Consider the following 26,429-nt stretch of genomic DNA (forward strand, 5'->3'; position numbering starts at 1 on the left):
TGTTTGTGTCTGTGTCTGTGGAACCTCGTACCCTCAGTAACGTGCTCAGAATAATGTGCTAAGTTACTAGTGTTTTCTGATGTTTTGTGTTCACATTTCATCAGGGTTATAGAGGTGATTGTCCATTTCTAGTTGTTGCATTACAGTGTATACAAATATGGCTTAAACATCAACGGTCAATGTTTAGATAACTACCTGCAAATGTATTGTCTATTATGATGGGGTGTGTCAGTATGACAAAGTCAAACACAGACTGTCATTGCAAGTCCAACTCTTGGCCTGTAGAGGCCGATAGATGTTTATGGGTGTCACGTTCTGACCTTAGTTCCTTTGTTATGTCTTTGTTTTAGTATGGTCAGGGCGTGAGTTGGGTGGGTAGTCTATGTTCTTTTTTCTATGTTGTGTTTATGTGTTTGGCCTGGTATGGTTCTCAATCAGAGGCAGGTGTCGACACGTTCGTTGTCTCTGATTGAGAATCATACTTAGGTAGCCTTTTCCACTTGTGTTTTGTGGGTGATTATTTTCTGTTTTACGCACCTTCCAGGACTGTTTCGTTTTTCGTTTATTTTCAGTCTTCAGTAAAATAAATCATCATGAACACATACCAATGCACATTTCATACTCGCCAGCGGAGGACGAAGAATTCCGTTACTATAGGCCTACAGATGTTTATTTCAGTCTAATTTATTGGACCTCTCCTTCTTGGAGGTTGACAACGTAAGTAGTTCAACAACATTTCATTTAAAGGTAATGTGGCGGTAAATCTTCAAACTGCACCGTTACATTTTATATTTGGAATGTAAAGAACCATAGTCAACATAATCAAAATATATTGTCTTGCATTTTTTTTATAGAAATGTTTCCCTTAAAAGATGATCTTGTCCCGATTTTGTCAATAAAAAAATAGCACCACCACCAATAATTTCACGTGGCAACAGCCTGGACTCAGGGGTAGACGTAACAGAGTAAATATATATCTGGGACAGCCAATTCGTATGATATGTTACTTTTCGTATGGTATGTATTAATTTGTGTATGTCCATCATCCATTTCCTATGATATGTTACAAATGACAATTTGTATGATATGTGATGAATTTCAATATGTAATGTTACCAATTTGCAGAACGTATGATATGTTATGAATTCCAATTTGTTGTGGCTAATGTTAGCTAGGCCTGGGGTTAGTGTTAGGAGTTAAGATTGGGGTTAAGAGTTAGGGGAAGGGTTAGCTAACATGCTAATTAGGTTCAAAGTAGTAAGTAGTTGACAGGTTGCATCATACTCATCCACCCTAACCAACCACTCTACATTCATTTAATGTAAACATACAGTACCAAATGTACTGTAGCATATTATACTATTCTGAGTGTCCCAGATGTAAGTTTACTAGTCTATGAGACCAGGCTGGTGGCTAAGATGAATAAGAAAGTGATAGAAAAAGGTCAAAAATAGATACATTATAATGAAGAACCAATTGACCTCTTCAAGCATTTTCAGCAATCAGGTCATCCATGACATCCTTCTGAGTTAAAAGGGCTTGAATCATGGCGTTAGCAGCCCCGGTGCTGGTCGCGCTATCCAGGAGTTTCCTCATCATTTCTTGTGGTGTCAACTGGGCATTCATGATGGCAGCCATTTCATCATGACAATCTCCACTCTGCAGATCATCGACAATGGCCTTCACGTTTTTCACATGGCTAACCAGAGCTGTGCGGTTTCTTTTCAAAAACTCACGTTTGTCTTTCACAAGGAGGAAAAATAAATATATTTAGGATAAATCAAATTACATTCTTAAGGTAAGATACATGTATCGATAGCATTTTCAGTGTTAAAGCCCTTTCACAATATTTTTGTCTACCTGAAATTGAAGAGATCGATGGAGAATATGTCATGTTCTTGGGCCGTGATGGTCCTAAAAGAGAAAAGGTGATACATTGAGAAATGTGCACCAATGTCACTAACATGAAAACACATGATGGGAACACAGTTTCCTGGTATCAACAGTGCTGTTGCAATCTGCATACACTGTTGGGCTGATTGACGCTTCAAAACACATCCGTTATTGCCATGTTAGCTAATGACCTTACAGCATGTAATGAAAACATTGTACCAGCAAACCCGACCATTAAATTGGTGCCTTATGTCTATGTACTTATGTACTGTATAGTAACACCTATTTAAAAGCTTTACTGTAAGAGTTGTATGTTTTCTCATCTTAACCATTTGAACTATTTCTAAATGTTTTTTATCACTACAAATGTTGATGTATACTTTTATTTTATTTTAAAAAGCAATCAAAGATGAGTAAAAATGAGAAAGCGATCAAAGTTTCCATAGAAGTGCCCTTAATACTGTCTATTACCTCAATTAAAAACTATCAACATTGAACGGGTTGTGTTTTTGGTCATTGGCATTTTGTTATGTAGTCTGCCCTTCTGAAGACATATAGTATGTTTGACTTCTATAGTGTCTGTATCACAATAGTGGATAATATATTGCCAGTTATGTTTGTGCTTTGTTGAACTGAAATATCATACACATTTTTATAAGTGTCGGGTATGTGTAAATAGCTGTAAGGGAGTTAGGTGCAGGAGAGCAGATATTGGGTAGCCAACGGAGCCTTTTTATTTAGGCGAACCAAAAGCACATGGCAAAGTGAACACAAAATAACAACATGGGTTAACCCAGCGCAACAGACTAACGTGTGGATGACATGAAACAGAATAAACAATACCACACAAAGACCTGAGGGGAAACACAGGGTTAAATTCACAACGCATGAGGGGAAATGAGAACAGGGTGTGTGGGAAGACAAGACAACTGGATCGACGATGGCTAGAAGACCGCCGAGCACCGCCCGAACAAGGAGAGGCATCGACTTCGGTAGAAGTCGTGACAAGCCTCTGTGCCAACCAGTGATGAGTCATTTGCAAGCAAACTCATATGCATCATAACAGGCTCGCACAAGCGTATTTGAAAATGTAATTACTCTTTCAATATTCTCTTGACTTAAACAACAACTCATGCCATTATAAATTGTACAAAATCTAGGGACGACAAGAATAATAGACTTTAGTTGATAAAACCATGACTGTGGTGAAGTACCAGCAAGTACAAGCAGGTACATTTAAGTGGCAGAGGTGGAATGAGAGTCTAGAGTCCCGTGAACTAGATGAACAACAGCTGGTTTTCAACAGAGCGGGAGCAGCCATCTCACCCAACATACAGTTCAAAGGCTACAGGACAGGAAGATATAATTTACCACAGGACAGGATGTCTAACAGAGCAGAATCTGGCAGTGAACGTAAATCTGGAGACCTTACAACTTTCCGTACTGGCAAGTTCAAATGTTGCTGAGGCAAATGTGTGCTTACTTCCAGGAATGTAACAGACTTTCTTCATGTGAGTATAGTCAATCACAGACAGGCAGATTCACAATGAAACTTAAGTGAAGACATGCATGGCAGGCTTGTAAAGGTGCAGCCTACACAAATGCATTCTATGTTATGAGTAAGAAATGGCAGAGGTGAAGTGAAACTAAGATTCCTTTAGGTTTGCATTCGACAGATGAATATAAGAGATTGTACAACACCACCTTTAGGCATTGTCATAACATGTATTGACACAGTCAGTGCAATTTGATGTCTATGACTATTCCCGTACACAACTTCAGCTCATGCTCCTAGTTCAGCTTTGTGAGTGGCTTTTCCTCCATGTGATGCCAGGTTATTGTCATTGTCCTTATCATGGTTTCCTGGGGGTGAGGTGGCCCAAGGTCACACTCAGTAGGCAAACGTTGTGGAGCGCTGCAGATAAAAATGTCATGAATTGAACTGACATGAATATTTATTGTTCATGTCAGAGGGACATGTTTATTCTACGTTGTAAATTTATATCTGAACATTCCACAACTGAATATAGCCCTGAACTCAGTGTCTCTCTGGGCAAGCACTCGGCCCCTCCCCTCTCTCCTGTGAGACGTTGGTACTAGTTCCGCTAGCACCATGGTTGGTCCCCTGGGGGGCGTCATCATTTGGGGTCTGGCCCCCCAAGGCGCCTTTCCCGCTGCACTCCTTGTTCAATTCCTCACCGGAGACGAGAAGGGGGGGCTTAATATGGAGCGTGGCTCTCTTGACAAAGGTGCCACTACGATCCAGCATCGTCTGCCTATTCCCAACAGTTGGCTGGTTGTTGGGCTCGCTCATATCCACTCCAGAGTCAAGACTGGTGTCACGGCTGTCCCCTGCCGCCCTGCGTTTTCTCTTGGAGTCCGTGACGGAGGAAGAGTTGCGGCAGATCTCTGCGGCCGGTTTGCCCTCCAGGGATACAAACCATGCCCGTGGGGCGAGGGGAGAGGGCCTGGCCCTGGTGAGCTCTGAGGGCGTCTGCTCTGAATTCTGGTCTGCTTCCTGGAGCTCACTGGAAAAGGGACGCCCACCCCCAGGGCGGTGGCCTCCTCTTCCTCTGGCCTCGTTCAGCGTGCTGGGGACTGAGACGGACTCTGGGAGGCTGCTGTAGTATCGGCTCCAGGACTCTGGCTTGAAGGTGGAGGTGTCCCCGTGAAGCCCTCCCTGTCCCTGTGAAGTCCCCTCCCTGCCGTGCCCCTGGGAGCGCTCCAGAGTGGCCAGAGGGGCCTTGGGTAAAGTCTGTGTGAGGTTGTCCATGCCCACAGTTTGTCCTTGCCCAAGGTCGTACATCCCACCTGTTCGGGGCAGGGTGGCAGACCTGCATCCCGGAGAGGGCTGCTCTGGTGAGCTCAAAAGCCCCGGAGCATGGCGGATAGCCACAGGTTGGTTGTGGAAGTGGAGCAGTCTGTCCTGGAGGAACAAGCTCTCATTGAGAGAGAGAGGTAGATTTATCCCCTCAGAAATGCCCCGTGTCCACAGAATGTCACTGCTGTTGACAAGAAGGGCCTGCTGCAAAGGCCTGGAGGACTCTGGACCAATAAGATCTGTACCCTCAATGTAAATGTTGAAGTCGTCATTGTACTTGGAAGTGGCTGAATCGTCCAATTTGCCATCGCCCCTCCTCGTTAATAATTGGTGGGATACGTCTTCAGAGTGGGTGGAGTCTTGAGAGGACACTTCGCAGAGTTGGTTGTCATGTGTCGTGGTGGTTTGGTCCATCTCCAACGACGCCATTTTGGTGGCGGGGATCCTCTTTGTCTTAGGTTCCCTAGAAGAACATTTGTGGATCGAAACAGAAACCTCTCTTAGGAAATGCAACATGTTTCTAATCAGACCACCATTGAAAGGTGTGGTATATACAATCAGTTGATATCAGATCATAACATTAGTTGACATCGTTAAAAGATGACTATACTATACTATATTGACAAAAGTTCAAATGTGAAACAAAATATCAATTAACAGTTTGATGACACTGGAGATTTGTCAATTCACTTGGTTAATCTGGCCCATTAACGTCTAAACAATAACAGATTAGTGAGGTAACAACAAAATGAATCCATCTCTTACCTACGACAACAGAGCATCACTGCTAAAACTCCAACAAGGAGGACAAGAGTTCCTCCTAGCACAGCCACGATCAAGGAGCTATGGTAGGAGATGAAGTCCATAGGGGTGGCATGTCCCATGTAACCTATATTAACATTAGCACATAAGAGTCTGGTTAAAAGTTTGGAGAGCGTTATGAGAGCACAAAAAATAACTCATATACTGTAGAACAATAGACAATCTGCTTACTGGAAATGACCACCAGCTATAAATAATGTATAGTTCAATATATCTAGCACTGGTTGAATTGCATTCTGGGCCTAAAATTAATACAATTATGAAGTAATACAATAAACAGAGGTGCGTTTTAAGGTTTGAAGTTTTAAGGAGTTCTGAAGGGTCACAAATATTTTGTTGATTTGGGAAACTGCCTCCTATCATACAGTACATACCCTTGATCGAAGGCATGGGTGCTGCTATCCAGTAGCCTAGATGAGGGGCCATGAAGGTCCAAAACAACTTCCCCTCCTCCATCTTCATAATTCCCAGTCCTCTGTTCATCCAGGCACCTGAATAATATTGATGACATGAATGTTGAAGTGTTGAAGACATGAATGAACTACTGATCTAGGGTCAGCCTTCCTTCCCCAAATCCTAACCTTAACCATTAGAGGGTAACATGTAAAACTGACCATAGATCATTGTCTAGGGGAACTTCCCCTAACTACCTCTACACTCACCAGTAGTATGGTCAAAGGACCAGGCTGGCACAGCATGAGAGGCCTGCAGTCCAGAGTTGTCCCCCAGGGGTAGAGTGATCTGTACTGGCCCGGTCACCTGGATCTCTCTGCCATTGGACAAGAGTTGAGCACTGACAGCTGCTATGGGGCTCAACTCAATGCTGCTGTATCCTGAAACAGAAAACACTTATTACTTTAAGACCTTTGAAATACAAAAGATCGACGAAAAAGGTCTTATCATTACAGTGTTGCTCATTTGTAGGCCGTTGTCTCTTGCTCTGTACCTCCCTCCGAATGTGGTTTGGAAAAGCTGCACAAACACACAAACACACAAACCTGACTGGTTGATGAGAAGACCAGCGGTGTAGGCGTAGCAGTCTTTCCCAACGGGAGGCTGAGGCGTTGTTAGGTAAGCTCTGAAAGAGGAGAGGCTTCTTCTGTCTGTCAGGTTCAGGAGACTCTTAGGGAACTGGACCCTGGGCTGAGACAAGGCATCTACAGATGAAAAGACATATGGTAATTAAGAAGATAAATGACAAAAACAAGGCCATGTTTAGCTTATGTTCAAGAACTAGGACCTATGAATAAGAGTAGTTCCCCGTACACTCGTAGAAAAAAAGGCTTACAAAAGGGTTTTTCGACTATCCCCATAGGAGAACCCTTTTTGGTTCCAGGTAGAGCTCTATTGGGTTCCATGTAGAACCCTCTGTAAAAGGAATGGAACTGAAAAGGGTTCTACATGGAACTCAAAAGGATTCTACATGGAACCAAAAGGGTTCTTGAAAGGGTTCTCCTATGTGGACAGACGAAGAACCCTTTTAGGTTCTAGATAGCACCTTTTTTTTCTAGGAGTGTAAATAAAGCATCATAGAATGGATAATAACAGGAAAGTAAATCAGACAATAAAGACGCAACATACATACCAGATGTTTTGCCAGTTATCAGAACTGAATCGTCAAACCACCAGATGTTGCCTTGGTTTATGGACAACAGGGACATGGTCACAGCTGAAAATACTGCAATAAACCAGATGGGAAAATGCACGGTGAAACTTTCCAGAGGCACTTGCTTGATTTGATCCCCACAACGTCACTACGTAGTTGTTACATTGAGAAACTAGATGGCGATCTCACATTAGAATTCAACAGCTACTGCAATGACAAGCCGCCACGACGAGTACACACATACACCACACACACTTACTTGGCATCCTGGTGGTTTTCCAGGGCAGCAGGGTGAGCAGGTAACTATCCATGCTAGCCACGATGGTGAGGGGTAACCCCAGTTGGTAGGGCACATAAAGAACAACTCTACCATCCTCAGTGGTGAGAGCAGAGTTGGTCCTGGTGTAGTTCACATACACCTCCACTGTGGCTAGGCTCAGGACGTGGCGGGTTGACATGTCATTGACCTGGACCTTCAGAGGGAATTCAGAGCCTTTAGAAAGCAAAGGATAAATTCAGTTCAATGATTAAATGTTTTTCCTTGTTACAATTCGATACTGTAATGTAGACAACACTGATTGGCAATATTTTTTAATCAATGATATAGTCCTGATTAAAGCAAAATAGGCCTTAATAAGAACACTATAAACAAAAACATTTGAGGATTTCCCTGTGGATTTCTATTCAATTGTCCCACGGGACCTATGTGACGCAGAAACTCAATTTGGCCGATTATTGAGAATATATAAAGACGTTTGAAAGATAACATTGTGCTACATCAGCAAACAGGCTAATAAAGATATTGATATCAAATCCTTTCTTTGGGCTGATTCTATAGAGGTGGACAGGTGACAATTCATCTCTGGGTAGGCTTATATTACATCCCTTTCAACAGTCCTGCAGTTTTCAGATCGGTAGAGATGAAGGAGAGATGTGTAGGGGATGAAGCCTGCCCTTACAGCCACTTCACACTCATGTTCAACCAAGCAGTCTTAGTGGACCAACAGGACAGAAGGGCCTGTTTAATCTGCAGTGGAGGTGAATAATACCAGATTACTATAATCTACTTGTTTGGAGAATTGGGGCCCACTTCTGAGAGATTTACGGTTTGGACAGAATGGGGGTTTACGGGCTATGAGGTCATAATTCCAATAGAGATGGCTAGATATGTGATTCCACCTGCTATTAACTCAAATTAGATGGAGATTGAGAAGCCAGCTATAGTTGGTAACGCCAATCATATGACATGATATGTAGAATATATTTTGAGACTTGGAAACAGAACATCAAATGGTTTCAGTGGGAATTAGGCTACATCATGCAGGAAAGTGTGTGTGTTTGTTTGTGTGTGTGTGTGTGTACACCAAAAGGAGGAGCAGATGGGCCTGTGGAGACTGATCCTCTATGGCTCTGGTTCAGACACTGCTGTGTTGGGATTAAGCCATTCCCTCTACAATTGCACAACATCACCGGGACAATCCAAGTCAAATTGCTGTCCAATAGACACCATACTGAAATGTATAGGAAAGTGAAATGGTGCTGAGATTTAGGTCATTTCGGTGCTTACAGTTAGCCTTGTCCCAGATCCGTTTGTGCCATTTTACCAGCCCCTATGGTCATTGGCAAGGCAACAGCAAACAGATCTGGGACCAGGCTAGTTTATGGTAAGACCTTGTAGGGTGTGTCATGTTGTCCAGCAGAGAGGACAATAAAACAGTGCGACCCTGTTAGGAGACACACCAGGAGGAATTCAACAAATCATTCAAATGATCCAAGTCCTTGTCTTAGCCTCTTCAATGTGGGACAAAATATCAAATTCCTGATCCCATTAGTCTGGTCCTAAACCTCTTTGTGCTGTAAGACAGCACAAAGAGATATGGGACAAGGCTACTGAACATCTGGTACATGATAAAAGGTACCTTTTGTTCTTTTGTTGTGAATAAATGTTCCTCATTGGACGCAATGAGCGAGAAGTGCACGTGAATAAGCATTATGCTAATTAACTCCTACACAATGAATAAATCATAAAGACTCTGAACAGAAATATGAATGCAAGCCTGTCATTCATTCGGCATTGTAAACAAGTAGGCAGCCTGCTGTTTAGATGCTATGAGGACCTTGGATCATGCTGTAATGGTGGTCCAGACTCCAAACCAATATCATGACGAGCAAAATGAAAATGAACACGTTTGGCTTTGGAAATGAGCTGTACGTTCTAGTTCATTCACACTCTGAATGACATGATCTGCTAAATATTATTCACTCTCCTTGCTGACTAACAAACAGCAGATGGATAGACATGCATTGCACAGCATGTCTTACATTGTGGTATATTTGGCTTACAGCACTCCTAATGGGGATTCTACCGCAATTTAAACTGACTCTCTCATTCAAAGGTTCTCTGGAGGGAAAATGAAAAATATAACCAACCTGTGCTGCCTCACCTGTAGGCCTACCATGCAAGTATGGCATACTATTCACATTTAATATATCTAAAGATGTAAAAAAAATGACCATGAAATTTACGAGATTAAAATGTTCGTTGGCTATCTATGCACTTTACACAATATTATTTTAACACCACACACTTTGAAGATCTTTATTCATAACCAGGAGCCACATTCCATCTATTAACTGATTGGCGAACACATACCTGACGAGTAGACTGATGCTGTCTGGTCCTGATGCTGAATTTGTTGAACCACTTGATGGTCTGCTGCGCCCTTAACAATAAAGTCTACAATATCGCGGTCATCGCGCTGTGCCATCTGGCCCGCGGCAGACAAACTGCTTGCGGTCAATCTCATCCCGTCCCTGTAGAATAGCGCGAATAACAACAGGTAAACTCCTAATACTGACATGACTACTTGCAGTTACAAAGCGAGACATAACGGTAAACATTAGGCATTGAGTCCCACATTATCCTCCGCATAGTAGGCCATTGTAGTTCTCTAAGCGATACAATTAGTTCAACATGAACATCCTCGTTCAGAATCTACTGTCACTACCAGTACCAGCATGCAAGACAGGTCTGTAGTCTTTGACAAACTCCACCCCTTTTGTCCTAATAAATGTCGCCTAATGCTTTTCGTTTTTTGAATGTCTGTTTTTTGAACATATGTGTATAGGCCTAAATATATACACAATTGTATGTTAGGCCTACTTTACAGGAACAGATCATAAATAGCCCAGTACCAGTTAATTAGTAAACAAGTACATTAACTGCCAATATGAGTGGTCCTCTCTACATTGGTTTTGTAAAAATGTGATGAAACAACAACAAACAATATAAACAAACACCATATGTAATGATGGTAATGATGGTAACAGTCTATGGCAGGAAACACATTGTGTACGCTTTCACTTTTATTGAAGAAGGAAGATATGAACCGGTAGCCTTGTTTTTAAGGCGCCTAAGGAAAATGTACAACAAAGTTGAACCATTTATTTAATCAGAATACAAAAATACACATCTCAGTGACTTCCATATTGTAATAAATAGTTAACCATGCATTCTAACCATAAAAAGGCACAGCAAACAGTCACTTATTAGTCATAAAAATGACCAACTACTTTTACCAAAATCATCCAGATAGTAACACGGGTCACAACTGTAACATTATATTCCAAAGATGAAACCACAGTTACACATCATCATATTGTTTAACCTTAGGCAATAAATATGCAAATATTGTATATCTATGTATATGTATTCTTAAAACTGTGCCATTGTAAACATAATGTAAACAAATGAAACTCACTTCTCTTCCACCATGTTATAGACCATCATCCTAAAATATCCTCACATAGGGTTTGGTTGGTTTATGAAAACCAGGCAGTTTGCAGCATTATATATACACAACACTGGAAAACATGGAGTAGGTTGAAGTTGCCCTTGGATGCTGATCTAAGGTCAGTTTTGCGTTTTCCCCTTCTAATGGTTATGGTAAGGATTGGGGGAGGTAAGCTGATCTTAGATCTGTGCGTACTGGAAACCTCTCCCCAGGTTGGAGAACTCAAGCGCTCTCTGTCTCTAAGCCTGGAGTGGAGACCCTTCAGACAGACACACATAGCCTGTGAACTAAAGCTTTGAGTTTGACCTGCAGTGAGAAAACACACATTTGAGCTGAAAACACAGACATAAACTACCTAGATTGCACTTGAATTCAGACTACTGAAAATGTGGTTTTAATATGAATACAGAACTATGTATTGGAATGTTAAACCACTCTGAGAACAAGAGCTAGGCCTACTTAAAATGAATCCATATTCAATATGTCTGTGATACCAGCCCATAACAAATCCACTTAAAGACAACAAGACATGACTGTGGCACAAACAAAGAACTGATCGTCATCTGACTGTCACACAATGACTGACATACAGTTAATGATCAAGAATTGTGGGTTGGGTACTTAGGATTTCATAAAAGATTAAAAGTTCAGAATATGTTTAATTCATATCTTTGGTTAAGAACCTAGCTAGCTTGGGGCTATGAACTTGAATTATTATTATTATTATTTTTTACAACAATCATACTTGCAATAAAGCACATTTATTTTGTCTAGACTATTTTTTACTAAGGTAGGACTAGAAAAAAAAGTTTGCGTTTCAGGACATTTAAAGGCCTCATGATTTGGGTTTCATGTTATTAAAAAAATACTTGACTGTGAGGATTGTCTATATGCTTCTTGATAATGTCAATTCTCTTAAGGAGTCACCGAAAGAGAGGTTGGTGGGAAACTAGGAATTTCAAGTTGTGATATGTGGCACCCTCTAAGAATATTGTAGGGAATGCTTTATTTTACAGTCCTACATTTACACTGCACAATTATGGAGTATTAGATACAAGCTACTTTCTGGCACCAACTTCAAATAAATTAACACAATTGGTAACCAACTGGTACCAAAAAGATTCATTTCTTTCTCAATGAATCCCAAAGAAGCCTAAATGTAATTACCATGTGATCCTGAAATGATCATTTCCTATTTCCATTTGATAGTAGATATTGGGGTACAGGAGGACTGTACAATAAAGCGAGCCAAGATCCTGACATGAACAGTTTTGTTCCAGGTAAAAAATGATCATAATAATAAATCATTGGACCAATTGATATTACAAGTTGGCCGATCAATGATAAACATACAGTTGTTGCTAAGTATTTAGCTGATGTAAATGAACATACAAGGGATGGTGTAGAAACACATAGAACAACAGTCAGGTCTGCCCGTTCAACAGTCTATGATTCCCTGCTTTGAGAATCATCCTGGAAGCACAGAGGAACGAGACTAAAAACCAGTGAGATGTTGGAAGAATTTTTGAATTGAAATGAACTAGTTAAAAAAACGCTCTTTCATTTAAAAGCCCGTCCGTGTATACAAAACCCTTTCGGTTTTCCCCACAGCGAAACAACTCGTCAGAGAAACTGTATGAAAACCACCACAGTATTGCACCTCCATTCAAATACAATAGCATTAAAACACATACAGGAGAGATTAGTCTACTTAACAAAAACAATCATCTACAATTGGTGTTTATGGCGCAAATGAATAAACAATGTCATCAAAACGCATTAGCTGTTGCCACTTCATGTCATGTCAGCAATCTATAAAAGGCATTGGACTAGAATAGCTACTAACAGTGTATGCATACACTGGTTTAGATTGCATATATACAATGCATACTTAGCATCACATACAAATATACCCTGTAATGCAACCAATTTAACAAAATAAGTGTCCTATTAACATTACATATCACACTGAGCAATTTAGAAAGGCTGCAAATTTGCAAGACTCCTTTGCTCCTCAGCTGCTCTACTTAAATCAATGTATAACTCCTATCCCCACTACCATAGTGTTACTCTGTGTAATGTTTAAATGCTAAAGATTGAAGTGAAATGTATCTACTGATATGATGATGTATCTTTGCAAACACCCAAAATGGAAAAGTGCCTATTAAGTATTCCATAAAAATATGAAATTGTTGGCTTACAACCAGCAAATTCACTCCCTCTATACGTAACTGATATTTATCTCAAACACATTATAACAATATTTTCACTACTTTCAAAGTTAACATTTAAGCTCGGAAGTGTCTTGGACATTCACTTTGGTACTGATTTTCACATCAACAGAAAACGTGTCAAATGACAAAACATAACTCCTAATATGTAATCTGATAACTTGTCTTAAATTCGGATGGTTTCTTAACAATAAAGCACATTTACAATAAAATGACTCAAATATGGCACACGACATGGGTCTTTGACACAGAATCATCATGCAAAAACAAATAAATAGAAGTCATCACACTTTTTTCTATTCAAACCAAAATGATGCTTTCAGTAGTAACAAATGGCATGATAATACTAAAGTCATATAAAACAAACAAAAAACTTGTTCAAGTGTTTTCTTTTTACACCAAAAAAATCTAAACACTATTCATGCAATTCCAAATAGATATCCAAAGTCAAGCTAGCATAGCATGCAACATATGTCTCACTGTTTTCAGAGACCTCGCTTCACTCTCTTTAGGTTGTGATGTTGCATCTCTCCTTCTCCCAGGGCACATCTGTAATCACACCCTATTCCCTACCATAGTGCACCACTCAAAAGTAGAGCTCCACATAGGGAATAGGGTGCCATTTGGGACGTAGGCCATCTCCTCTGGTGTAAACAGTGAAAGCAGGATATTGTGACTGTCGTGTTGCATCTGTAGCCATCTACTGTTAAGCAAAGGGCCAGTAAGCCAATCACAAAGCCATACGGTACTGTATTGAACTGGACACACTCCCACCCCGCTGGTAGGACAAACTCATGGAAGTCACCTTGTTGCTACTTGGATTGGGCCTTCTCTACGATGCCAGGCGACCAATCAAACTTTTCTAATGATGATAAGTTGCATACCTGATTGTGCCATGAATGGTAATATGATTTTAGAAAAATGGCTTTTTGTGAAGATCTATGACTTCCTTCTTTGCACTGTCAACAGCTTTCAAGTTCCATCTTCCATTTTGGCACCAATCACAGCCTCACTAAAACATTTCTGTTCTAAAGCTTCTCTGAAACAGCCTTCCCAAATGCATCCAAAGGATCAAATCCATCCATTCATCCCAAGATACCAGGCATTCAGCTCTTCCTGCGGAGCTCCAAAATTCTTCCTCTGTGGTGGAGGGGCACTTCCTCTCCAACTACTTCTGGGTTAGAGGTCAATCATGGCGGTCTTAGCCAGATCCTTAGTTCCCTGAAGAATTCTCTTCATATGACCCACTTTCGATATCCCCAGATCCTGTGGAGAGACGATGACATCTTAAGAACATTGATTCTACTATTTAAAAACTAAATATTTATAGAACTCAGTGTATGTCACTATATAGGACCTCTTAAAGCTAGAATCCAGAGTTCAAACAAAAACAAGGCAGTTGGTAAAAAGCTACGGGATGGGTCTGGAGAAATGTAACCACTCTCAAATTCATAGACAGGGCTATGGATGCATAGACTGACCATCCATTATATAAAAATGATAGTTTTAACCATGTTTTGAGGCTATACAATGTTTGTTTATATTTAGTTGTTTACAAACATTGGAGTAAAAACAATCTTATATGTTGGGTTCTGATGGGGTATGACAGTTAAATTAAGTCCACAATGGATTTATGAGTTATATACTTCAGGAATCAACAAGTATATATGATTAATATATAAGTCCAAAAAAATGGATTTAGCAACTAAGGAATCTAGCTTTAAAGGCAGCCAGTAATACGCATTTCACTTTATGTGTGCTGAATATGTCTTATAGTGCCAGATGTTACAAAGCAACAGGTCATGTACTGTAAAAAAATGAGATCTTCTGGTCAATGACAAAACAGACAGTGTGAACAGATGTGTTGTGCTGTACCTACCTTTCAATAACCATTGCAAATATATTCAAACGTGGAGCACGCTACTGAACAGCATGTAGCTGCCACTGTTTGTATTTATGATCCTTTGGCCATTTTCTGTGTGATAGTTTGATAATACCAATTAAAGCCAAATGTCATGCTTTCGGCACTCAAAATGTCTTATAATAGGGATTATAAACTGGGTGGTTCGAGCCCTGAATGCTGATTGGCTGAATAACACGGGTATGACAAAACATACATTTTTTACTGTTCTAATTACATTAGTAACCAGTTTATAATAGCAACAAGACACCTCGGGGGTTTGTGGTATATGGACAATATACCAGGGCTAAGGGCTGTGTCCAGGCACTCCGCGTTGCGTCGTGCTTAAGAACAGGCCTTAGCCGTGGTATATTGGCCATATACATCACACCCCTTCAGGCTGTATTGCTTAATTATAATATGTTTCATACTTACATGCTGCAAAGCATTATAACCCACTGGGCACAGACGTCGTTTCAACGTCTAGTTTTGGTTTACAATTGGTTGGGTAGTCAAACAAGGTGGAAAAAAAGACGTCATGTTTAAGTACATTTTAAGTAACATTTTCGTAATAAATTGGAGAAAAAAAACAACGAAATTCCAGTATGTTGATGACTTTTCGTAAATCCAATCAGTTTTCCACATTGATTCAACGTCATCACATATTTTGGGGTTTGTTGAGATGACGTGGAAACAACGTTGATTCAACCAGTTTTTGCCCAGTGGGAAGAGCCTTTTACATGCGTATGACAAGTCTTACAATGCATTATAACTGCATCATAATGCATTTTACCTGTAAGTGTTAAAGGCTCAGTGCAGTCAAAAATGTGATTTAACTGTGTTTTATATATATTCCCACACTAAGAGGTTGGAATATTACTATGAAATTGTGACAATGATGATAATGCCCTTTTAGTGTAAGAGCTGTTTGAAAAGGCCGCCTGAAATTTCCGCCTGTTTTGGTGGGAGGGAGTTTTGGCCTTCCATGGTGACATCACCATACGTTAAATGAGTTTATAGACCAATACAAAAATAGTTCCAAACCTCTCTGCCAATAACAGCTAGTTTTCAGTTATCCCCTCACCACTCCCAGACAGTCCTAGCAAAATTCTTGTTTTAAGAAATGTCCCATTACTAAGAAGCTATTTTGTTTTATTAAAAACAATTACAGTAAGGTACTTAATTGTTACCCAGAAATGATTTCACGTTGATATAAAAACAGCTGCATGGGACCTTTAAGTAAAATGTTACCATGTTTCTAAATATGATCAATTATAATTATGTAATAGTGTTTAGGAGAAAAAAAAATCAAATTCTGTTTTTTTTCATTGGGTAATGATGGTATTTCCATAGCAACATGGATGGGACAGATTTGGAATGGGGACACACACACACACACACACATACACAGAGAGAAAGAAACACTGGCACAGTCCAAGGTATGGTAGGCCTGTTGCTCATATGGATGTGTGCATGTGTGTGTCTATTACTAATGTCAGAAAGTCATCCTACTCGCTTTGCCCTCATTCAATCCCCCCCCCCCCCCCCCCCTGTATATTCCATAGGGTCACTGGTACATGAAATTCTGATAGACTTTTTAGTCTATTCAAAAAAACATTGTTTAAATGACACTCCATCATCCCCATTGGATGTTCTGGTCATAAACAAGGTGTCTAAATTGTTCTCGCTGAGGTATTTTCTCAGAGTGGAGTCAACATTGGACATCTTTCTCCTATAACTCCAAGTATCTGTCACCCATGTTAAGCATCACGCCAAAAAAAGCATGTTCACTCACACAACCCTGGGAGTCGTTGTGCCTCTGTCCGTGAATACTATGTCGCTCATATTTAAAACAGCTTTTAGTCTCGTCTATGGTGGCACCCCAACCCTCCTTTACCCTTCCTAACCCCTCCCACACCCCCCAGCCCTCCCTCCCCTCCCCTCACCCATTCCCCCAGCCCTGTCCCATTCCCAATTCGCACACAGTACCATTGGAGACTGGGGGGTTAGTGAGTTGCAGCCAGTCTCCGGCGGTAGGTAAGCAACACTCTCACACACAGAGGAAGCCAAGCAGAGCAGTGCAGCACAGAGTAGCAAACAGGGATACAACTAACGGCCAACAGAATCAGAGAGAAAGAGATGGAGAGAAACGGAGAGGAAGAGAGAAAGAGAGTTGATCTGGGGATAGATGAGGTAACGGGTGTGTGTGTGTGTGTGTGTATGCATTAGCGTGTGTGTATGCATTAGCGTGTGTGTATGTATTAGCATTTGTGTGTGCATTATGTTTGAGTGTGTGTGTTTGTGTGTGTGTGTGTGTGTGTGTGTGTGTGTGTGTGTGTGTGTGTGTGTGTGTGTGTGTGTGTGTGTGTGTGTCTCGGTGTGTGTTATGTTTGAGTGTGTGTGTGTGTGTGTGTACCTTCAGGTCCCTCCTCTCCAGGTGCAGCAGTTCCGAGCCTCGGATGTCGTGGCGTGTGAAGGTGTCTCTGTACTCTCCCAGACTGAGTTGCTCCAGCCAGACGCCCACTTCCTCTGTGCCCCATCTCTCCACTACACACACATGTAGAGCAAGAAGGGGCTCGCTCAGTGTGAGACCCTCGCTCGCGTGCACACACACACATAAATTGGGAAGCACACCCACATCCACACACACGCTTGTATACACAGACATACACACACTCAGAGAAATAAAATCCCAATAGAGGGATAGGAAAACAGGGAGAGGAGGAGAGGTAGAGAAGGAAAGGAAGGGAGGGAGAGGAAATGCGGCAGCGGATGGCGGGAAAGAGGAGGGGTTAACAGAGATGTCAGAGGTTGGTTGGTCGGAAAAACAGGGCTGTGGCCAATGGCCTTCCAGAGAGGCTGAGGGCATGCAGGTTATCCACCAATCAGAACACAGACATACAGGAAGTAGGAGGGAGAGGGAGGTGGAAGCCTGTGCAACCTACAGGAATGCCCCACCCAATCAACACCTTGCCCTGCCTCACTGTAGGCAGGACTAACACACTCCCAACATATCAGACATGGTCCTAAAGCAGAGGACCAGCCATCCCCTGGCATTCTATTTGTATCCATTCTACTGTCTGTCTGGCATCATATCTCATTTCACCCCAAAACAATGAGACGAGAGTTTATGAGACGAGAAACCCTACAGTTGAAATGGCTTGTTTTCATGTTCAATTGCCAGTAATATTCATAAACAAATGCAGTCAATGTTCAGTTGTATCAGTCGTCATGAAGGCAAAAAGGTGTTCTAATACAGAAAATGTCTTTCTCTGGGCAACCCCAGGGTTTTTGGCCCTGCGTCCACCACCCTCACCCTGTCGTTGGCCTTGGTTTGTGCCTGCTGTACATGCGTAGACAGGTGGATGAGACCATGAACAGAGAAAAGAGGGGTGCTCTTGGATGGCTGGGTCAGACTGAGGAGCCGGGGAGACAGAGATCACAGAGACAATCCCTGACACCACACTGGGTGATGATAATGCATTTCAACCACTATATGTAGGCCATAGAGACGGTAAAGACCATAGTTCTAAACCTATATAGTTACTTACGTACTGTGATATTTACACATTATATACACACTCTTGTTGTGTGTGTGTTTGTGTGTGTGTGCGTGTACAAAGCCTGTGGAGAGAGACGCAGAAGAACAACACGTACCTGACTGAGGGCTGGTCTTCTTGGTAGCTTTCTCTTTCTTGAACTTTGGCACAATTCTAAACATGCTGCTACGACTGTTCCTCTTGCCATACTCTAATGAGGGGTCCTGAGAGGGACACAGGTGTAGGATTAGAAGTGTGTGTGTGTGTGTGTGTGTATGTGTGTGTGTGTGTGTGTGTGTGTGTGTGTGTGTGTGTGTGTGTGTGTGTGTGTGTGTGTGTGTGTGTGTGTGTATGTGTGTGTGTGTGTATGTGTATGTGTGTGTATGTGTATGTGTGTGTGTGTGTGTGTGTGTGGTGTGTGTGTGTGTTCTCACCTCATCTTCATTGGGCTGCAGTATATGGTATAACCAGGGGATATCCACGAGTTTGCCTAGCTCCATCTCCACACTCTGCAGAGCACTGGATAAAGACTCTTCATCTGATGGTTCCAGTTGCTGTGGATGGACACACACACACACACTCAGGTTAGGATTTAGGAAGGCTAAACTGATCCTAGACCCTGCACATCTTCTTAGATTGTAACTCACCAGTGATACCCGTCCCACCAGAAGGGATTCAGTCTCGTTGTGTAAAGCCTTCACATTGCTGGCTACTTCTATAGCTGTGTTCCTGGCCATACTCTAGCGAAGAGGCAATACAAACAAGCCTGATATTAGACAACTAAAATCCCACACACACACTCCTCCCATCACACAGACAACCTGTTGATGACGTCCCTAACCTCTGGGAACTTGGGGTGCGTCTTGTTGATGGCATGTGACGAGGCGTTGACGGCGTGAGCAAGTTCCTGCTCTAGAAGCCCATTGGTCTTAGCTGCCTCACAGATCCTGTGATTGGAGAGGGGAGTCAGAGGGCAGAGTTCTGACTGCTGATTGACAGAGGGTCTTTACAGGTACAGTATTCAATATAAAGGACAGATAACAGTGTAGAATGGAGCGAAATGAGGTGGTCGCGCGTGTGTGTGTACCTGGTGATGAGCTCGTCCGCAGCACGGGCAACCAGCTGTACGAGGGCTACCTCCTCCTCAGTGGCCAGGTCCACAGACTGCTGGGAGTAGAGGTGAGGCCGCAGGGGCAGTTTGTCATACTTCAGCTTGTCCTCCCACGACTTCAGAGTGTTCTCAAACGCCTGCACACGGACAGGAAGGGGGCACACAGGGAGAACAGGAGTTCACATCCACAGACAGAGCCTCTTGGGCATACCCTTCTCTTTCTTCCTCTTAGCATCTCTTTCTCTCTCTCCCTCCCTCTCTATATTATCGCCCATTGACTGCATGTCCTCTTGTTCTCACACTCTGGGACTCCATCCCTACTTCGCTCACCCTGTCTCTGGTCAACATCTGGGCTCGGTTCTTGTGTTGGATCTTGATGACACCAGGAGGTTGTACCCAGGCCTCTCCGTCCACTTGGATAGGAACACCCTCATCTCCCAGGATCGTGATCTTCACTGAGCGACACTGACGGGGGAGGAAAGAGTCATAATGGCGAAAAACCACAGTATGATACAAGTAGTGTGTGCGCGTTCGCACGGGTGTGTTACCTGTGCTATGCGGTGGTGTTGTAGTTTGATGACTCTGGACACAGCCATCTGCATACTGCCGAACACTGCTACCACCTCCAGGATTTTATCATCGAACGACGGGGCACAGAAGATCTAAACACACACACAACACACACACAACACACACACACAATAATAGAGGCAGGGGTTAAAACACAACGAACACATTTACAGTACATTGCTTTAAAGCATTTTGATGATGCTCACTGTGTGGGGGGGGGGATTTTTCTTGTGGTACATCAGCCTCATCATCCTTATCACAATCACCACCATCGTCATCATCACCATCACCCTCCATTGAAAAAAAAAATTTTTTCCTGACAATTCCTTCACCTCCAAATCATCTAGTGAAAACGAGGGGTTAGAATTTAGATTGAAAGACTCTGGAGTTAAAGGTCTTTCTGACTTGATATTGATTTCTCTGTCCACATTGTCCATGATAAGGTCAAGGTAGTGATGAATTAGACATCATTCTGCTGCACAATTTCTCTGCTCCGATACACTCGGAAATGCCACTTTAATGCAGATCTGTACTATTCAGCCGGCTGCACGTCAAAGGCTCAAAGAGAGAGAGAGAGAGAGAGAGAGAGTTGTGAGCTATTGTATTGTAGTTCAGACTAATTCCACTAGGTGGAGCCCTACTCACAATAACACATTGGTATGTTTTCATTGTGGCCAAAACAGTCAGGTCTGTAGATGGTTTATAGTTTGAACACAGGCTAAGAAATAAGTATGTGTGTGCGTGTGAATTTACTGTAAGTGTGTATGTGTGTGTTTACAGACAAAAGAGTAAACTTTCAGGATGACGTGTGTGTTGGATCAGTTCCACTGAATGTTCTCTCCCAGCTGCTTCCTCTGCCCCAGCACAGCCATTACATAACAACACCACGTCACAGACAGAGGTAACCTCACTGGACTAGGGGCCACACCAGGGAGGTGTGCGTGTGTGTGTGTGTGTGCGTCTGCGCGTGTGTAGCAAACCGACACTCCAATCCATCAGCAGCCCTTGTACTATCTGAGTCTTAAACAAACAAGTCGATAGGCGACCAACTCTCTCACCAGGGGTCATACTCAGGCCCCGACACTGGGAGCGAGAGGAGAGGGTTTAAACACATCTACAAACGTCACAGCTCCAGTAATAAAACACACGTTTACTGAACAACAAGAACCGTGTTATCATTCTCTTCTCCAACAAGACTGAGTCAGCAGCCACTAAGTGACAACCAAGACAACAAGAGTCCTTGGGATCTGGAAAGGTGTTGTACACATAGAGTGACAAAGGCAGTATTATAAGTATGGTCGTAAGAATTGAGGTGCCACTTAGTGGCGTAAACAGGTCATCCCGTGCAAATACCAGAAGCCTGATTCTCATTTAGCCTCCTGTACATCATCCTCAGGAAGCCGAGTAGTACAAGACGATACAAGCCGAGTAGTACACACACACACACACACACACACACAGAGAGAGAGAGAACAGTACTCACGTCATCCTCCTTGGTGCCTCCCCAGAAGTTGGTTCCTCCAGCGTAGCTGGGGATGTTCAGCACGGCGATGCCCTGAAGGCTGGGCAGGGGAATGTACTGACCGTCACACTGGAACACACAAGAGTTAGTTAGGTTCTATTTCAACACGGAGAAGCTGCAGACTGGCCAGGGGTATGTACAGTGCATTCAGAAACTATTCAGACCCTTTGACGTTTTCCACATTTTGTTAAGCTAAAGCCTTATTCTAAAATTGATTTAAACGTTTTTTTTCCTCATCAATCTACACACAATACCCCATAATGACGAAGCAACAAAAAATAACGTTTTTTTGTGCTAATTCATACAAATAAAAAAACAGAAATATCACATTTCCATAAGTATTCAGACCATTTACTCAGTACTTTGTTGAAACACCTATGGCAGAGATTACAGGCTTGAGTCTTGGGTATGACGCTACAAGCTTGGCACACCAGTATTTGGGGAGTTTCTCACATTCTTCTATGCGGATCCTCTCAAGCTCTGTCAGGTTGGATGGGGAGTGTCGCTGCACAGCTATTTTCAGGTCTCTCCAGAGACCTCTCCAGGTTCAAGTCCGGGCTCTGGCTGGGTCACTAAAGGACATTCAGAGACTTGTCCCGCAGCCACTCCTGCATTATCATGGCTATGTGCTTAGGGTCATTGTCCTGTTGGAAGGTGAACCTTCGCCCCAGTCTGAGGTCCTGAGCGTTCTGGAGCAGGTCTTTATCAAGCATCGCTGTACTTTTCTCTGTTCATCTTTCACTCAATGACTGACTGGTCTCCCAGTCCCTGCCGCTGAAAAACATCCCCACAGCATGATGCTGCCACCACCATGCTTCACCGTAGGGATGGTGTCAGGTTTCCTTCAGACGTGACGCTTGGCATTCAGGCCAAAGAGTTTAATTTTGGTTTCATCAGACCATCTTTTCTCATGGTCTGAGTCCTTTAGGTGTCTTTTGGCAAACACCAAGAGGGCTGTCATGTGCCTTTTACTGTAGAGTGGCTTCCATCTGGCCACTCTACCATAAAGGCCTGATTGGTAGAGTGCTGTAGAGAATGTTCTACTTCTAGAAGGTTCTCCCATCTCCACAGAGGAACTCAGGAGAACTGTCAGCATGACCATTGGGTTCTTGTGCACCTCCCTGACCAAGGCCCTTCTGCCTCGATTGCTCAGTTTGGCCTGGCGGCCAGCTCTAGGGAGAGTCTTGGTGGTTCCAAACTTCTTCCATTTAAGAATGATGGATTCCACTGTGTTCTTGGGGACCTTCACTGCTGCAGACATTTTTTGGTAAACTGCCCCAATTCCTTCGACCTCATAACTTGGTTTTTGCTCTTACATCCACTGTCAACTGTGGGACCTTATATAGACAGGTGTGGGCCTTTCCAAATCCTGTCCAATCAATTTAATATACCACAGGTCGACTCTAATCAAGTTGTAGAAACATCTCAAGGATGATCAATGGAAACAGGATGCTCCCGAGCTCAATTTCTAGTCTCATAGCAAAGGGTCTGAATACTTGTGTAAATAAGATATTTCTGTATTTTATTTTTAATACATTTGCTCAAAATTTGAAAAACCTGCTTTCTCATGGGGTATTGTGTGCAGATTTATGATTTTGTATCCATTTTAGAATAAGGCAGTACCGTAACAAAACGTAGAACAAGTGAAGGGGTGTGAATATTTTCCAAAAGCAATGGACTGGTTATCATTCCCTGTGGTACACCCTATGTGGCCGCCATTCTATCGACCACTAAACATTGATTTGAATGGGAAAGACCTTTCTAGTAATTCTAATTCTATGGTAATTCTAATTCTCTCACCTCCAGTTGAACCTTCTGTTCTAGGTTCTTGTAGGTTCTCTGGAGGAGCTCCTTGGTGCCCAGAACACCATACCACACCCTGTTCTTAGTACGACTCCTAGAGAGAGAGAAAGATCGAGAGAGAGAGAGAGAGAGAGAGAGAGAGAGAGAGAGAGAGAGAGAGACGGCGGGAGGATAGTCAGAGTGAGGAAGAGAAAGGAGTGTACACAAAATGTGGGAAAAGGGGGAGAGAATAGAGGAGAGAGATGGATGAGAGGACAGTAGAGAGGGATGAGAGAGGAGAAATAAACCTAGAGCTCACCGGCACTTCTCTGGGTGTTCCTCCCTCTTGTTGTTGAACTCCAAGGTGATCTTAGCATCCAGCCCAACGCCAAAGTAATTGTTCATGACACACTTCTCACTAAAGCCCTCTCTGTGTGGGAGATATAGATACAGGGCAGTTCAGAAAACTACAATTCAACTGAAAACTGAAAACATTAATGTTTTGATCTGGTCGCCAAAAAGGTCAAGTCAGGAACATTCTGAATATGGTGGCCTAAAGGTTAGACGTCAGAGGTCTGAGGGTCTTACAGTGAGTCCAGGAGGTCAGGGTTTATGAAGGGTTAAAGGGTAGAGGTCAGAGGATCTTACATTGAGTCCAGGTCAGAGTCCAGGAGGTCAGGGTTTATGAAGGGTTAAAGGGTAGAGGTCAGAGGATCTTACAGTGAGTCCAGGTCAGAGTCCAGGAAGGGCGTAGCACCAAATGGGTCGATGTTGGCCAGCAGCATCTTACTGATGATGGAGCTACCGGCTATAGAAGCTGCCAGACCAGCACGCAAACCTGTACAGAGAAACAGGGCTGTTCTTAAACAGTGCTGTGTGTGTGTGTGGGATGTGCACTTGTACCAAGGCAGATGTGTGTGTATCATTTCAGACAATAGATATGTGTGTATACGCATGAGCGCAAACCATGGCAGATGAAGTGTGTATGTGAAGTAGAGGTCTTCACAGGTCCAAAAAGTTGAGTTTCACACAGAACCCAAAAAGGTTTCTTCAAAGGGTTCTCCCAAAGAGAACCTGTCTGGGTTGGCGCCCCCTCCCCCTTGGGTTGTGCCGTGGCGGAGATCTTTGTGGGCTATACTCGGCCTTGTCTCAGGATGGTATGTTGGTGGTTGAAGATATCCCTCTAGTGGTGTGGGGGCTGTGCTTTGGCAAAGTGGGTGGGGTTATATCCTTCCTGTTTGGCCCTGTCCAGGGGTGTCCTCGGATGGGGTCACAGTGTCTCCAGACCCCTCCTGTCTCAGCCTCCAGTATTTATGCTGCAGTAGTTTATGTGTCGGGGGGCTAGGGTCAGTTTGTTATATCTGGAGTACTTCTCCTATTCGGTGTCCTGTGTGAATGTAAGTGTGCTTTCTCTATTCTCTCTTTCTTTCTCTGTCTCGGAGGACCTGAGACTACCTGACTTGATGACTCCTTGCTGTCCCCAGTCCACCTGGCCGTGCTGCTGCTCCAGTTTCAACTGTTCTGCCTTATTATTATTTGACCATGCTGGTCATTTATGAACATTTGAACATCTTGGCCATGTTCTGTTATAATCTCCACCGGCACAGCCAGAAGAGGACTGGCCACCCCACATAGCCTGGTTCCTCTCTAGGTTCCTTCCTAGGTTTTGGCCTTTCTAGGGAGTTTTTCCTAGCCACCGTGCTTCTACACCTGCATTGCTTGCTGTTTGGGGTTTTAGGCTGGGTTTCTGTACAGCACTTTGAGATATCAGCGGATGTACGAAGGGCTATATAAATACATTTGATTTGATTTGAAAGAACCCTTTAAGGTTCTAGATAGCACCTTTCTTTCTTAGAGTGTACCCAAATAAATAAATGTTTTAAATATAGAGACCCGTTTCGAACAGACCCAAGGAGAACCAGACCCGGCCCGAACTTTACAGCCTTATTCTAAAATGGATGAAATGTTTCCCCCCCCCCATCAATCTACACACAATACGCCATAATGAAAAAGCAAAAACTGATTTTTAGAAATGTTTTCAAATATATTAAAAACAGAAATACCTTATTTACGTAAGTATTCAGACCGTTTGCTATGACACTCGAAATTGAGCTCAGGTTCATCCTGTTTCCATTTATCATCCATGAGCTCTTTCGACAACTTGATTGGAGTCCATCTGTGGTAAATTCACTTGATTGGACATGATTTGGAAAGGCACACACCTGTCTATATAAGCTTAAACAGTTGACAGTGCATGTCAGAGCAAAGACCAAGCCATGGAATTATCCGTAGAGCTCCGAGACAGGCTTGTGTCGAGACACAGATCTGGGGAAGGGTACCAAAACATTTCTGCAGCAGTGAAGGTCCCCAAGAACAGTGGCCTCCATCATTCTTAAATGGAAGAAGTTTGGAACCACCAAGATTCTTCCTAGAGTATGGCACCCGGCCAAACTGAGTAATCGGGGGAGAAGGGAGGTCAGGGAGGTGAGCAAGAACCCAATGTTTACTCTGACAGAGCTCCGGAGTTCCTCTGTGGAGATGGGAGAATCTTCCAGAAGGACAACCATCTCTGCAGCACTCCACCAATCAGGCCTTTATGGTAGAGTGGCCAGACAGAAGCCACTCCTCAGTAAAATGCACATGACAGCCAGCTGGGAGTTTGCCAAAAGACACCTAAATGACTCTCAGACCATGAGAAACAAGATTCTCTGGTCTGATGGTCAAATCCTTGCCGTTCTACAATTACAAATAAGTTGATAACTCTCTTCAAACTAAGTAGCTGTTGGCTCTTGCCGTTTTAGTCCATCCTTCTAATTGAACTTTTAAATCGATTAGATA

At 42.8% G+C, this 26,429-nt stretch overlaps 2 protein-coding genes across 10 annotated transcripts in view; both read right to left on the minus strand.

Annotated features, from left to right (window-relative positions):
- Positions 1 to 2,602: 2,602 nt before the first annotated feature.
- Positions 2,603 to 10,182, minus strand: LOC109871356 (protein FAM171B). Of its 2 annotated transcripts, none has more exons than XM_020462204.2 (8): positions 9,796 to 10,182; positions 7,402 to 7,635; positions 7,122 to 7,214; positions 6,535 to 6,693; positions 6,199 to 6,369; positions 5,911 to 6,027; positions 5,480 to 5,603; positions 2,603 to 5,177 (listed from the first exon to the last, which is right to left on the minus strand). In XM_020462204.2, exons 1-8 carry the CDS (start codon positions 10,001 to 10,003, stop codon positions 3,932 to 3,934), a joined length of 2,352 nt encoding a protein of 783 aa, XP_020317793.1. In that variant the 5' UTR covers positions 10,004 to 10,182; the 3' UTR covers positions 2,603 to 3,931. The 2 variants fall into 2 exon arrangements, with proteins under 2 accessions (XP_020317793.1, XP_031661765.1); XM_031805905.1 differs by having other exon boundaries at positions 7,402 to 7,615; positions 9,796 to 10,181.
- A 313-nt stretch (positions 10,183 to 10,495) lies between these two features.
- Positions 10,496 to 26,429, minus strand: part of LOC109870925 (diacylglycerol kinase eta) — a 72,794-nt gene continuing 56,860 nt past the window's right edge. For 5 of the 8 annotated variants that reach the window (XM_031805866.1, XM_031805864.1, XM_031805867.1 and 2 more), the window contains 13 exons: positions 24,312 to 24,429; positions 23,911 to 24,021; positions 23,610 to 23,706; positions 21,771 to 21,878; positions 20,266 to 20,379; positions 20,048 to 20,182; positions 19,694 to 19,854; positions 19,448 to 19,553; positions 19,254 to 19,346; positions 19,041 to 19,160; positions 18,725 to 18,830; positions 17,484 to 17,614; positions 10,496 to 14,433 (listed from right to left, as the gene is read on the minus strand). In XM_031805866.1, coding sequence (XP_031661726.1) covers positions 14,347 to 14,433; positions 17,484 to 17,614; positions 18,725 to 18,830; positions 19,041 to 19,160; positions 19,254 to 19,346; positions 19,448 to 19,553; positions 19,694 to 19,854; positions 20,048 to 20,182; positions 20,266 to 20,379; positions 21,771 to 21,878; positions 23,610 to 23,706; positions 23,911 to 24,021; positions 24,312 to 24,429 — 1,487 coding nt within the window. In that variant the 3' untranslated portion in view covers positions 10,496 to 14,346. The remainder of the gene's footprint in view (positions 14,434 to 17,483; positions 17,615 to 18,724; positions 18,831 to 19,040; positions 19,161 to 19,253; positions 19,347 to 19,447; positions 19,554 to 19,693; positions 19,855 to 20,047; positions 20,183 to 20,265; positions 20,380 to 21,770; positions 21,879 to 23,609; positions 23,707 to 23,910; positions 24,022 to 24,311; positions 24,430 to 26,429) is intronic. The other 3 variants (XM_031805868.1, XM_031805869.1, XM_031805871.1) reach the window with 1 other exon arrangement.

The sequence above is a fragment of the Oncorhynchus kisutch genome, linkage group LG26 (genome assembly GCF_002021735.2).
Source record: "Oncorhynchus kisutch isolate 150728-3 linkage group LG26, Okis_V2, whole genome shotgun sequence".
NCBI classification, from domain to species: Eukaryota; Metazoa; Chordata; class Actinopteri; order Salmoniformes; family Salmonidae; genus Oncorhynchus; species Oncorhynchus kisutch.